The 15,357-nt window shown below is 37.7% G+C and overlaps 1 protein-coding gene across 6 annotated transcripts in view; it reads left to right on the top strand.

The window, feature by feature from the left end:
- ZBTB37 (zinc finger and BTB domain containing 37) overlaps nt 1–15,357 on the top strand; it is a 33,381-nt gene that overhangs the window by 10,495 nt on the left and 7,529 nt on the right. For 4 of the 6 annotated variants that reach the window (XM_049868256.1, XM_049868255.1, XM_049868258.1 and 1 more), the window contains one exon: nt 1,104–6,387. In XM_049868256.1, coding sequence (XP_049724213.1) covers nt 1,104–1,592 — 489 coding nt within the window. In that variant the 3' untranslated portion in view covers nt 1,593–6,387. Of the gene's footprint in view, nt 1–1,103; nt 6,388–15,357 lie in introns of those variants that run through there. The other 2 variants (XR_007515276.1, XM_049868260.1) reach the window with 2 other exon arrangements.

A 15,357-nucleotide genomic window follows, 5' to 3' on the forward strand; every position in this document is an offset into this window, starting at 1 on the left:
TGGGGGAGGGGAGAAGGGATGTAATTTATAAACTAAGGGAGATTGTAGAAATAATATATCAGTCACAGATTATATTATTTACTTTTAATAAGCTGTTTAAATCAATTCAAAACCATTGCATATATGCATATAAAACAAGCTGATAATATGTCTGCAGGATCACAGAGGGCGAGATTAGAAACAACCAAGTCTTGTACTTTGTCTTTCGCTGTGGTGCCTGGCATTGTATTTGGTGGTTAATGGTCGTTAGGTAATACTTACTGATTATCGATTTATGAAAAGATCATAGGAAGGAATAACGAAGTTAGTAAACTCATCTCTTAGTCTCCTTTCCTTTCTTAGCTCTTCTGTCAATTTACTTTGAAGTCAGTTAAACTTCAAGTAGTCTGTAAAAGGAAGATAGTATGTTAGTATGATACTAGAATACTTTTGGGTAAAAAGGAATGCTGTTGTGCACAAATTGAATACATTTTTATAAAGCTAGTTACTCCTGAATTAAAATTGGTATTAAGGATAATGTCACAAATAAAATTTATAAAGTGCTTGCCGTGATGTATTAAGCCTGCATTCTCCAATACAGTAGCCATTATCCACATGTGGCTGTTTAATTTTTAATTAGAAGTAATTAAAATTAAAAATTTAGTTCCTTAGTCACACAAACCATATTACAAGTGCTCACTAGCTACATGTGGTTGGTGGCTACCGTATTGGATGGCACAGATTATAGAACATTTCATCATATCATATCATATCATCACTTGTCTAGAACATAATTGAAAACTTGTGATCCAAGGAGATGATACAAATAGGCTCTGATTCTCCTACCTCTGTAAAATAGCACATTCAGCTAAAGTTTAGTAAGAATCCAGAAAGTAATTTTACTGTCTTGCCTGTTTATGGTAATTGAATATAGTGTCCATAGTTTTTAGGTTTTTAATGTAATCTTAACAGCTTTACTTCTGGGTAGTAGAGTTACTGTTTGGTTCTTCACTAAAAATAAGCATCTAGCTTATTAACAGAAGTAAAAATATATATAAGATTTCTTTTACATGTATGCTTAATAATACATGTTTTTTCTTGCATATGTTCCTTCCCTGGCACAGGTGGAAGAGTCAACAATGATGGGAGTAAGTGGCTATGTGGAATACCTCCGAGAGCAGGAAGTATCTGAGCGGTGGTTCCGCTATAACCCACGTCTTACCTGCATCTACTGCGCCAAATCTTTCAATCAGAAGGGGAGCCTAGACCGCCACATGCGCCTGCACATGGGGATCACACCATTTGTCTGCCGCATGTGCGGCAAGAAGTATACCCGAAAAGATCAGCTGGAGTATCACATTCGCAAGCACACAGGCAACAAGCCCTTTCATTGTCACGTTTGTGGCAAAAGTTTCCCCTTCCAGGCCATACTGAATCAGCACTTTCGCAAAAACCACCCTGGCTGTATACCCCTGGAGGGACCTCACAGCATCTCCCCTGAAACAACTGTCACCTCTCGAGGACAAGCTGAGGAAGAGTCACCTTCACAGGAAGAGACGATTGCCCCTGGGGAAATAGCCCAGGGCTCTGTGTCCACCACTGGGCCAGATTGAAACATCGAGGGGGAGGGGGGAAACCCTCTTCCCCTCTGGGCCGTAAGCAGCCAGCATCAGGGCCACGGGCTGGTACTTAGATTCACAAAATGCCACATCACCAGACTGGAAGAAGCTTCCAAGATGTTGCCAAACTAGAGGATCAGCAACGTATAAAAAGCACTAAAGGCTCTTCCCTTCCTCCTTTCCACCTCACACTTTGGAAGATAAGCAAGTCAACTTTCTAATTCAGGGATCAACAGCCTTGGTTTGTTAACTTTATAAGAAAAAAATTTTTTTTTAGCAAAACAATGATAAATGGTCATTTATCTACCAGTCATGTTTGAACACTGGACTTCGGTCCATATCATCTTGATGGCTGTAATTGCCCAGATCTAAAAAATGCAGCAGGAGCCTTGGTCATCTGAACCAGCCAGCCATAGGAGAGAAGGAGGTAGTCATGATGGTGATAATGAGGAGGAATTTCTCCTCATACTTCCCTGCCAAAAAGTACAGTTTCATGTTTCAAGAAATTAATTAATCCTGGTGCTCCTTATTGTTTTGAAATGTTAGACTTTATGTTTGCTCTGGCTAGGCAGCTGGTATTTGCCTGGTTGTTTCATGTAAGCAGCCATCTTGGAGTAGTGTTCTAGCGGACAGCATCACCTGAAGCGCTTTAGGCAACTGGAAGTAAATGAGCAGCAGAGTATGCAATGGGTGCATCTACATTTGGGGGCTTAAATGTTGTGTTAAGGAAAAGGGAAGCAGGGAAGGAAGTGTTTTTATGTTTTGCAAATGTTGAACAGGACAGAGCCATACTGCGACTTCCTGACTGGTATTTGTAAACCATAGTGCTCAGACATCTTCAAATGTTAGGAAATGGCTCTAGTCCAGATGAAGTAATGTGTTAGGCTGACTACCAAAGTTTCATCCCATCTCTTTGGCTCCTAGTTTCACATAACAGCAATATCGTACATCAAAATGTCATTTCCAGTGTAATGAGCCTGATTGTATTTTTGAATCCACAGGTCTCCATATTTGATAACTTTTATATGAAGTTTTAAACACACTTTTTCTGCAATATTGTGGTTGAAGAAATTCAACACTATGGTTCTTATTGCGACCACAATTCCATTTCCTTCTACATATGTTATATTTTCAGTCCAGTAGAACCTCGCTAAATCCGTGTCTCGGGTCTGCAAACCTAGTGATTCATAAGCCAACCATCAGCAAATTGCTGATGACTCTAAGAGCTTTGCTATTTAATAATACGCTACGGGGCATTTACCGGAAAACATCATGCACAATCATGTTGCAATAAATGACCAAGGGATCAGTTTTGATCAGGTTTGGTTACTTACTCATTCCTAAGATTTTTTAAACTTTAAGGGACCTTTTTGGTAATTCTAGGTACTTCTAAGATTCTTACTCCAGCACTGAGAGTCAGAAGAACCAAACACGTAGAGCTTCGGATGTCCTGCCTTACATGCGGAGGCAGAAGGAGGAATATTGAGGGATGCAGGCAAGTCGATGCTTACAAGTTACAGTGCAAATAGAAAAGAAAAGAATCACTAGCTTCTCGATCAATTATTGATTTTTTTAAAGAGTATTTAAATGTGTAGTAGTTTAAGAAATTGTTTTGGTGCAGAGGCACAGATGATTATAAAAGAGATTTGGGAGACTGCCTAGTCATGCCTGCAGTGTGAGCCAATTGTGAGAATGCTAGTTGTATGCACTCTTCATAAGAATGCTTTGTGGTATGTGGGGAGGTAGGTAGAAAAGAATGGCGTTTCTTTGATGTTAAGTGAGAATGCAAAGGGTAAGTAAATAAGAGCCTACTCCTAAAGGTAGTGCTGGGGCTGCATTTTGTCTTTAAGAGACGAAGACTGGGGCATTCTCTTTTGATGGACAACAGCATGATGGGGTAAAACTGCCTCCGGGGGCCATGTTAGGGACCAGCTGTGCTCTGTGGCGTAAAAAAGATGGAATTAAAATGAGACTCAAATTATTAGGGAAACATTTCGCTGGTACTCAAGGCTCTCAGTGGTCAGATTTTACCATTACTGAAAAGGCAGGGAGGTGAGAAGTATAGACTATGCTGCTTTGGATGGAGCTTTTAAGCCTACCAAAAATATTTAAGTCCATCCTACTTTTGAGAAATAGTATGCTGAAAAGTTCTTAATTTGCTTTGTTAGTTTCTTAGATGATTATACGCAAGAAAATAGAGCTTTTTAAACTATTACCAAATTGTAAAAGTGAAGTGTAGTCATTTCTGTAAAGAGAAACATTGCAGCATTTGTCAATACTCCATCTGGGTTTAGCAGCAAACATTTTCAATGAAGTAGGGACTGTCTTATTCATGTGAAAATGCTCTGCGTGTTTGGTGGCTTCCGCCTCCCTTTTCATTCACTTTTAGTAGGTTTTTACTGTATTGATACTGTGAATAGAGCACTTCCCAGTCATCTAGGACCACATCAACATAATCATGTTTGCTAGTTCTCGCCTCTTAATTGGCCTATCCAGAGCCATGAAGTTTATGAAAATTCAAGCCAGGCTAGCTTTTAAACAAAGTTTCTGAAGGTGATTTCCTGTTTTAGTTAGAAGAGATACTGTTAATTCTAAATAGCTATCAAAGATTTTTATCCAGATTCACTGTGACATTGCCCTAAGTTCTTAGCTAATATCACTGTAGTATCATAGGAGCTAGTAGTAGTCTATCCGCATCAATGAATGGCTATATTGGTGTGTGCATGGAGGATACCTCTCGAAAGGATGGACTTAAGCTGATGTTGAAAACTCATTACCAAATCTTAACTTGCACTTGTCACCTTGTGAAGGGGACTACGTTAGCAATGAGAGCTAAATTATCATTAAATACTTCAATGCTGTAAGCAGTGGGACTGATTCATTGAGTGGCGCTTAATAGCAAAAGAGCTACCCAGTATTCTCAGCAAAAGAAGAGAGATGACAGTATATTCACCTGTTTTCATTCTGAGGAGCACCTTTTATTCTCTCTGAACTCTGATCTTATTACCGGTATAAAATACAGAGTTGACGTGATTGGTAACACTGTATTAGGTAGAAAGGTTCTTTCTAATGACTTGTTCTTGCTTTACTCAGAACCATATTTACCTCTGAACTTAGTTGAGTTTTATTTTGTGTAAACTGTAAACTACCCCAAGCCATTATATTATACCAGAATGCTAAGTCTGATCTTGAATATGTAAAAACAAAGTAGTTGGTAAAGGATAGAGTTGGAAAAGAAAGAAGATACAGTTAAGGAACATTTTCTTGTTACTGTTTTTTTTTTTTTTTTTTGGTGTTTTCAGCTCTCTCTACGTCACTGAAACAGGGTTTTCCAAAGATGGTATGAAACAGACTTTTAAAACATTATAATTAAGCATTATAATGGCCTTGGTTGGAAGTGGTCTGGTTTAAGAGTGAAATAGTGGACCTCATCCTTAGTAGCTGAATAATCTTTGGTCAAGAAATGACTTTTTAAAAGTTTTAGCTGATACTTGATACCAAGTGTTTCCTTTAACTGGTGATGGCTACATTTTGTTTGACTAGAAAATCTAATTTAAAGAAATGGGTAATGGAAAGGAAATTAAATTGAACAATGACGAAAATATTCTTAATCACAATGAAAAAAGCTTTTAATCAGGAAGGAGTGGGAGGCCTGGAAGTTTTTGTTTTTTTGGACACAATGAACAGGATTTTTTTTTCCTTGTCCTCAAATGCCTTTCCCCTTATGGGACTTTTAGATGTTCAGAGAATAGTAGATGAGTCTTTATTAAACTGTCTCTGAAAATGGAGCTCTTTACTTATGACATACGGGAAAAAGTGCAAAATATTGAAGTATTCTGTTGCTGAGATTTAGAAATGGGACAAGTAACCAAGTGAGCTAAAGCCCTACATCTGAGAAGATTCCCTTCAGCAAAGTATGTCCTTAGCATTTATGCATTAGATCAGAGTTTGGCAAACTTCACCCCCTAGGCCAAATCCTGAGGCCACCTCTTTTTATAAATAAAATTATACATGAACAGGACCATGCCCATTCGTTTAGGTGGTGTTTCTGGTTACTTTTCCTATGACATCAGAGTTTGAATACTTGTGACAGAGACCACATAGCCTGCAAAGCCTAAATATTTGCTACCTGGCACTTTACAGAGAAACTTTTCCAACTTAGATTGGGAAGATTTACCACCCTTGCCCTCCCCCCATCATGTGTCACTCCTGACATTTTTCCTTTTATAATATTTAGATTGAAGATAACCAGGTATGTGTCAGTTTCTTGGAAGAGTTTACTGTCTTGTTCTATATCCTTTTCTCATTATCCTGTTCATGCTCCCTTTTCATGATTCGTTTTGCTTTAAAAGCATTTAGAATAGGACTTACATAGGAGGGTAGTTATAAACATGACAAGATAATTCTTGAAAATAATTTTCATGCATAATTATGATTAAATGAGTACCGTGTTTACATAAAGTACCATTAAAAAAAATAATGTTTCGATAAATAAGTTTTGCCATTCCTTTGAGTAAATTTGAACTGGTTTACATAATGATGGCAAGAATGAATTTATTCTCGGTAAGATTAAACAATTGATTTTTGTTAGGAATAAGTGTTTTGATTCTAATCCAGAGTACTGTTTTTCTAGATGAGAAACCTCTACTCTTTCCTTGGAGTATAAATCTTCAGTTTACTTTCCTCAAGTAAACTCAATCTGTTCTGTGTGGGGTAGTAAAAAAAAAAAATCTTTCTCCATAAACTACCCCTTCTCCTTTTTTTATTTCTGGATGTTTTCATGTTTTAAAACATTATAATGAAACATCGGAAGGTTTCAAATTCTTATTATACTTACCTTCCAATTTTTGTTACTATTTGTAATTCTAAATATATATTGGCCCGTCATATATTTGCTTTGTGAATGTCCATTTTTATTTATATCAGAATATGGAAAATGTTAAAGGTGGTAATAAACAGAAATCCTTGCAGGAGGAGAATATAATTACTCTTTATTTGGACATAATACGTGGACTTCTGAGTTAAATTTATTTATCTGGACAGAGTTTTCTGGATATAATGCAATGAATTTGATTCTTTGTGTGAGCTCTGTCAGCTTAAAGTTTGGGCAAGTGACTGAGCCTCTTCACTAGGCATTTTATTCTTAAAGATGTCTTCTTCTGGGTTGGATATCAGTAAACTTTATATGATATATACCCTCAGTAACCAATAATCTTTGTCTATAAAGTTCCAGAATATTTGCCCAGGTTAGATCTGCCTTAGAGCACTTAAACCCAGAGTAAGAGTGTGTTCTTGAGATTTTAGTGTTTTTTCGGATGAATCGGGGGTTCTGATTAATCTGGCATGTAAGACTTATGAAAGAATTTGGGTGTAGATAGCCCAGCAAATCATCTGCATCCAACTGTATTTGACGTCTTGGTAATGGATGTCATTTAAATGTGAATTCATTGAAAGCAAGGTATTGCTAAGCATGATTTCTTTGATAATTTTCAGTTCTATTTTTTCCTCCTTCTGTCTTCTTAAATGGTCTTTTCCAAAGCTAGTCCTTTTACTTTGCATTGAGTAGGTTTTCTTGCTCAGAACAAGCCATGGTTAGATTTAATGAGTAAGATGAAACATCTGAATTAATTACATCCCAAGGGATGTGATTATTGATAGGGACAGTGATATCAGAACCTAGAAGAGATCTACAGTTATCCAGACTCTTAGACAGACAGACATCTTTTCTCTCAACTGTGACACACAGCAAAGACTTGGCAAATATTACTTGAAATCCACATTACCTTTAGAGAGCAGATGCAGAAATACATTATCTCTTATTTTTCCCATTATCTGTGTAACAGAAATAACTGCCATCTTAGCACAGTTAAGAGAGGCCCACTGGCTCAACTGGTGGAAGCTTTAAACAGCAAAGCTAAGTTATAAAGGCAGAGCAGTTAATGGAAAAAGCTTTCCTAATTCTTGTTCCTTTGATGTCTACCTTTTGAGTCTGGTTGTAGAGGCCAAAATTCACCATCCAGTTAAGAAAGGTATATGTGCATCATCTCATATATCCAACAACACAATTTAATATACTGTGAATCTTGTAATCTCAGTCCATAGTGCCAGAAGTCAAAGTATTTAATGAAAAATGTTTCAGATTCTTTGAAATTACTTAATTTGCTCCTTTAAGTATCAAATGCTTTTTGGTATAAGACGGCGTGCTTGGATTTTGTATAACAAAACTCGCTTTAGACATAGTTCACATGTGACTTTTCTTATACTTGAGAGTCCTAAACCTACTTGGTTAGAGTCTGAGTTGTGTGCCTTCCAAAAGCCTGCAGTTCTCTCTACAGAGATAACAGATCAAAAAGAGGGGGACATAATTAAACTGTACTAAGTGCACTATTAGCTTAATCACATTTAACCCTCCAAATAATACTAAGAGGTAATAACAGTGAAACTAAAAATAGGTGACTTTTTTTGAATGCTTACTATGTGCCAGGCACAGTTCTATGTGTTTTACACTGATTAACTCACCTAATTGTTAAGACAATGCCATGAGGTAGATACTGTCATTATCCTCATTTTAGAGGGGAAGAAACAGACACAGAGAGGTTGTCCTGGGCAGTCTTACTACTAGAGTTGACACTCTTAATAGACTATGTTGGCTCTGGTACGTATAATTATACCACATTTTATAGATGAGGAAACTTGATGAACCCAAGGTTATACAAAAAATAAATTGCCAAGCCAGTATTTACTGATGTGATTCTAAAGCCTAGACTATCCTTACCACATCACATTAAGTCCATTTACTTACAGAGAATTGTGGTGAACCAGAATATACAATAGCTAGTAAACTACTGCTTTTGGTGAACTTTTAAGTGATGGGAAGACTTCAAAAAATGATGGAGTTGATCTCTGAGCAAAAGTTGAATGGGGAATATTGCCCACTGATTGGTAGGTCTAATTGTGAGTGAGTGAGTTACTACCAAGGCAAAAATTGAAAGGCTGTTCTAGTTTTGTGTTGCTGTGCTACAAATTACCCCAAACCGTAGTGACTTAAACCAACGACCATTTTATTATGTCTCATGATTTTGTGAATTGGTTTAAGGAAGGGCCTGTCTGGGCAATTCTTGTATTCCATGTGGTGACGATTCAGATGCCTTGGTGTTCAGCTGGCGGTTGGACTGCTCTTGATGGTCAAAGATGATCTCACTCATACACCTGGACACCTTGACACGGAGGGGTGGGTAGAAGGCTGGTCTTCGGATTTGTTATCTCTTGACTCTTCTGTGTTCCTTCATTTAGGTCAGATGTTTGTGCCATAGAAGCCATTTATTGTAGGTATTATTATATATGTTATATATATCATGGGTGAGTAAAGGAGCTAGAAAGAGAATGAGACAAATATTCTAGGACAGGTTTCATTAGCTACTCCCTCATTTATCTTACAGCAAAACTTCCTTTTTTCTTTTTGCACTGTGTTCTAAGTTGTGAACATTAGCCTATCTTTTCTGTGAAGCCACAGTAACTGTACATACTGAGCCAGAAATATTCCGGAGGGAACAAAGAGCTTGCTGTTAGAGAACTTGAGAGACATCAGCTGTATTTTAAGTTTGCAAATAGGTGAAAACTCATGTGGTATGAAAAATTTGGCTACTAAATCTCTTAAAACAGGAGTTTTGACTGGGTGGCTAAAATGGATCGTATTCTTGAAGTCATTGCAAGTTTTACCTGTTTAATTAACTTAGTCCAATCTCTACTGCCACCATACATCTTCCAGCACAGTTCTGGGCTAAAGATGAATAGGTTCATCCCACTCTTATTATTTTTCCCATGGGAAAACCCATTCCTCAATTATATATGGTATTAATCTTTAAAAATTAACATATGCTACCAGCCTCTTTCATCTCAAACAACAAATCATTGAGGTTTTATGACTTTTTATTAGATTTGTCAGATTTGCCTTATTTAATTCCTGATGGCTTGTAATAATTAGACTACCTTGAGAAGAAATAAGGGCAGAAAATGAAATTCTGCTCTACAAATACACACTGCTATTGAGTCGATTGTGACTCATAGCGACCCTGTAGAACAGAGTAGAACTGCCCCATAGGGTTTCCAAGGCTGTAAATCTTTATGGAAGCAAACTGCTACATCTTTCTTCAGCAAAGCAGCTGATGGGTTCGAACTGCTGACCTTTTGGTTAGCAGCTGAGCGCTTTAACCACTGTGCCACCAGAGCGCCTTACTCTACAAATGGTCATCCCCAAATCAACATATTTGGTAGAATCAATATATTCTACCTCCCCTTACAGACTGAGCATATTCAAGAAAGCTTTGGGATTATGCATTCCATGTGCAGTGGATTCTTAGAGAATCAGCCAATGAGAGGGTCTTGCTGGTCATCCCCAGTAATCATTTAGTAAAAAGATCACTGTTCTTGGGTCAGGCCTTAGGAGTTGTAAATACAGACTATAAAAAGAGTACACAGGGCCAAAGACTTAAGTTAGGGCAATGAAGGGAAAAAGACGACTTTGGCTGCTGTAGGTAGATAACCGGGGATGAGGTGTCTGAAGTATTTAGGCATAAAGATCAATTAGATTTTTCCATGTAAAGATTGGGATAAATTTTAATTAATAAAAATAAGCCTTAAAATTTTCTGTTTGATCCGCATTTCCACTCTGATGTGATGTACTTATCTCAAAGTCTGCCCTTTGTGACAGAGAAAGTCTTTGAAAATATATTTCCTGGGAATGAGAAATGTTGTTATGATAACCTATGGAGAGGTCTCTCATTTTGTGTTACAGCTCTTTGGGCCCTCCTGTAACTTCTCTGTGAATTTAAAATTTGAAATCATCTGGTGGTTGTACAAAAATTAGTTTTATGGTCTTGAAATGCAAAAGAGAATAAGTTCAGAAAAAAGGGAATTTTTGTAAATTGACAAAATATTTATTCTTTTCAGCGTCACAAGTGTAAACCATTTAAAGCCAGTCACAACAGCTTGAGTGAGGTTTAGATGTCTGCTTTCAGCCACATCTTAAAGTAGATATTTATGACATATTTTAAGTTGATCTACTGAGTTTCCCTTAGAATAATAGAATCCTAACGGTAGTGGCTCTTTACGTACCACGGAAAAAACAGAATTACAAGATAGGGAACAAAGCTTAAAATGCATTTCCTGTGTAAGTCGAGATGCTAAAACAGGATCACTAAGAGTGTGACTGAAATCCACCTCTAGGATGGCTATCAGTCAGAGAGCAAATGTATTTAGAATTTGTATGGCATTTCTAATATTTTTTTTAAGTAATTTCAAATCATTAAGTAGAATTTTTAAAGAATGAGCCTTTTCTTTTTTGAAACTAGCCCAATAAAAGTAACACTAATATAATTCAGCTGTATGTGGACATGCATTGAACAGAATGGCATGCTAAAGGTAGTTCTTGCGAATAACTTTTGTGGGAAGTTTGACTATTTTCTTAGTATCTTTTTTTTTTTTCATAAATATGTTTATAAATATATTTACTCATCCACTGTGACCTTGGTAACCCAGAAGCATTTTGTTAGCTGTATCATTGGTTCTAAAATCAAATTCTTTGCATAGTAAACTATGAGAACTTTTTGTTGCTTTGTATTTTGGCTAAGAAAATTATTTTTGTGCACTATTTATAAAGATGTAACACAGTGCACCCACTTAGTGCAGCTGTTCTTTAGAGACAAAAGATTTAGATGTTAAAGTGAAATGGCTGTTTAAAAACCCTGGCAAAAAGGAGGGACCTCAAAGTAATACATTTGGCTTGCATCTACCTGGGCTGGGGAATAATATAAAATTTAGGTTGAAGGTAGCTGGGGGAATAGGTGTGCTATTGCTGTGCATTGCAGTATTGCTGTGAGTTGCCAGCCATGTGTGAGCTTATGTGTATATGTTTGAAAAAGATGTTTGATGAAGTCAGTGCAGAATATTCTACCTCCCACTAAAGACTGAGCATATCCCAAGATTGTCCTGTACCCCCTTGGGTGGGAGGATGGATGCCTCAGCCACTGTCCACCCCTTTTTCTTCTATACTCACTTCAGCTCCTCTACCTCCGAGCACTTGGCTGAAGAAAAAATATAGCTTTCTGTACCAAGCAAAGGGAAACTAGACCCAAGATACAGAGTCTGAGATACCTGAAATTCTCCTTGTCCTGCTCTGGTGTTAATATTTGGTTTTGTTGTTCATATAAACCAGTGTCAGAACCCTGGGCTTTAGTGCTTTTTGTCCACTGGCTTCTATTTGGCAAGAGTAGCCAGTGGAGGTGGAACCTTTCTGTTTGTTTTTAATGATGTACCTAAGACCTTTGAGTAGTAATCAACTCAATAGCACACAGCAACCCCCTCCTTTTAATGATGTAAAAAAAAAAAACTTGTTTGAACCCCCAGTTTTTATTTTCAGTTGTCATTTGCAGTCCATTATTTGGGGAACTGGGATATTAACCATATTTTCCCAATAGTGAGCCTTCTGCCAAATGCTTACGTGGAGGCATGTAAGGTATGAATTTTCAGATGACCTGTTTTGCTTTTAATCACTCCAAAGAGAGATATTTGTGTTCTTAATGTCTATACTGTTGTGATAGTCAGGATGGCCTCTTTTGAATGTTTAGGGTGTCAGAAGATTCTGTTTCAATAGCAAAATGCCACCGTGCAGAACACCTGGTCTTTAAATCCGGTTGCCATAGCATTCAACTCATTTTCCATTTGGGGTACTAGTAGGTACACTGGGCCAACTTATTTGAACATTTATTATAGCTGAGGAAGGACTACTGGCCCTTTAACGGTTATCCTGGAATGCATTTCATTCTAATACTCTGGCTGATTGGAATGTTTCAACTAGAACTCTCTGGTTAGGAGTGAAAATGAGAGAGTGATCCTTTTCAGATTTTTAGAGGTTGGCACCTATGTCTTAAGTACTAGCTGATAAGTAGTATTTCCTTCTTGGTGACTTAGGGTAGGGCGAGTGACAATACTGCGAATGTGAAATTCCATAAACTGAGACAAGCATTACTCATAGGACAACTTACATAGTAACCTCTACCCGAATGCAGTATGAATCCTGTAGGGAGATGAATGGTAAAACCATATGAATCTATTCATCACAACTATGTATTTTTTCTAACTATAGAATAATTCTCAGCCTATAAGCCATGCTGTTATTCTACACTCAGGAATTAGCTCCTCCTTAGGAAAATTCTTCCGCTACCTTGTTTTTTTTTTTTTTTTTGTGCTCAGAGACATTGTCTTGTCCTAGGTCTGCTCCTAGATGTTTTGCTGTAACACGTACTTAAGGTGCAATCTTACCTAAGTCAGTTATTTACTGTTGTTGTTGCTGCCTATTACAGCCAAAGTGATTTATTTAAAAACAATACAAAAAAAAAAATGAGAGGTAGTTTCACAGGGGCTTGTTAAATCCCCTAGTCTGGAAGGAAGCCATGGAGTCTCACCTTCCCTCTGACTTGGATAAGCACCTGAGCTTCATTACTTCTGTTTCAGAACCAGTTGACCTAGGTTGTCTGGGGTACTTTAAAAAGTACTGGGGCACCCCTCCAGACTTTAGGGTTTAATCGGCCTACTGTGCAGCCTGCGCTTTAAAAGCTCCCCAGATGATTCTAATACACAGCCAAGGTTGAAAATCACCAACTAGGTAATCCTTAGTGGTCTTAGTTCTCTTTTTGATATAAGACATCTTTATTGATACCCCAGGCATTGGCTCTGAATTTAACGTTTTTAATAAGCCAAGACTCAGGTGGTAAAGTGGATCATCTATCCTCAGAATAATTCTGGAGGTGGATATTGTCATCCACCCAATTTTCTCTATATACCAAATACAAAGGAAGTGTAAGTAAGCAAAACCTAATTTTCAAAATTCAATCTCTAGAACCCTCTGCTTTGTATGTGTGATATAAGTAGCGGTTTCTCAACTCTGCTAGATAAAATAGAGTACGTGAAATTCGTAAAAGCTCAACCCTCCTGAAGTGATTTCCATTTGCAAAACAAACAGGTAGTAGTGTTAAAGTTAAAAGAGGAAAAAAAGGATCTTGCTGGAGGTGATGAAGATACATTTGATTATTTTGTCTCTTAGCCTGTCTTCTAAGTGATGTTTCAATGTAAAGTGGCTTTCACTTTTCGTTGATTGGGAATGAAATGCACTAACTATAGCATAAATACTTCTGTAGTTTATATGGAATGTAAAATGAGTCATTTTAGCATCTTTTTTCCAGGGTGTCAAAAAACCAACTCAGTAATTCCCAAATGAGGTTCTGTATCTTTCATTATTCCCATTCCAGGTAGTAAAGATATCTTAATGGCCACCATTGTTTCAATCTCCTGAGCCCATTACCTGCCTTCTCAGCCTCACACTTGGTACTAGGCAGGAGAGAATTGTTCTGTTACCCTTAAGAAGTGAGAATCACTGTTCAAATTAGCTACCAGGTGACTTCTAATTCATGAGAGAAATTTGTGTTTGAGAGCAAGTTCAAATGTAGCACTCTCTTCTGAGAGAATTCTTGATACTGTAGACGTGTTCATTCATATATTGCCTACAAATAATTGTTAATTTGAACTTCAAATAGGTGATGTGTAGGAGAAGAAAAAGTGGAGGTCAAGGAAAAAGTTGGTGAGTGCAGATGACCGATTTAGCACTGGGCTATGACATTTCATTAGAAGTAGCATAAAGGCCTGGCTATTTGGTTAGCATGTAAACGCTGCGATGTCAGCTAGAGGAAATGCATCCTATGCCTTAGAAAAGTCACTGAAGGCTGCCTGTTACTGGGCCTTTGGGACTTGTATGCATCCAGAAAGAGTAACTCCTTAGGGTTTTCATGGTGAAGAACATTGCGGAGTACTGTGAAACTTTGTTGAACTTTATGCAATCGTACTGCACTGGATTTTAAGATTTTTGAGAAGAGAGTGGAGGAAGAGGATGAGGAAGTAATGGTAAAAGAAATACGTAAACTTGTCCCTTATTTTAAGCAAGGAATGAAACAAATTCCCAGCAGGACTGTGAAGTTCAGTCAAGTTCTGCTGTACTGGGTTGGCTTGCTGATGGCTTTTAAACCTCTAGAAAACCCTTTCTGAAACAGCTGAACAAATCCAAGTCTGACTAAGTTTCACCACCCTGTTCCTTTCCCCTGCCCTCAACAAAAGGAAAAGATTCTCAAACTATAGGCAAAAGAAATGTATTCTGTCTCATTCCATTAACTTTCTATCTACTATGATCTGTTTTCTCAGTTTTAGCCCATTATTTTGTGGTCTGATGGCAAAACTGAAATGGATCTGCCAGTTCAGTCAGGAACTAATGGCTTGTCCTTTAGATAATCTCAAAATGAAACTCTGAATTTAGCGTGTCAATGAGTGAATAAAGGGAGAAGGACATCGGAGGAGCAGTTGGATTTCCTGGCTCTTCATAATTTCAGGGTGGGACCTACTCATGCTCTGCCTCTGAGAGGAGAAGGCTGAGGGGGCAAAGATAGAAAAGTCAATGTAGCAGAAATTTGATTTCCTTCAGATGGACACTGTCTGAAAGAAATCTAGCCAATTGTGCTCTATGGTGCTTATTGATGGGTGACAACTGTCCCCATCTACCTGTCCCTGGCACTGTGCCTTCCCACTGGTCACTGTGAAAAATAGATCACACTGGACTTGAAGGCCATAATCCAGGGCAAATTCCCCTTTCTCATCTTGAGCCCATCACTTTTTCACATAGTACATGTAGCATTTACTTTTCCTTGGAAAACTCAAG

This window comes from Elephas maximus, chromosome 24 (genome assembly GCF_024166365.1).
Source record: "Elephas maximus indicus isolate mEleMax1 chromosome 24, mEleMax1 primary haplotype, whole genome shotgun sequence".
Taxonomy (NCBI): Eukaryota; Metazoa; Chordata; class Mammalia; order Proboscidea; family Elephantidae; genus Elephas; species Elephas maximus.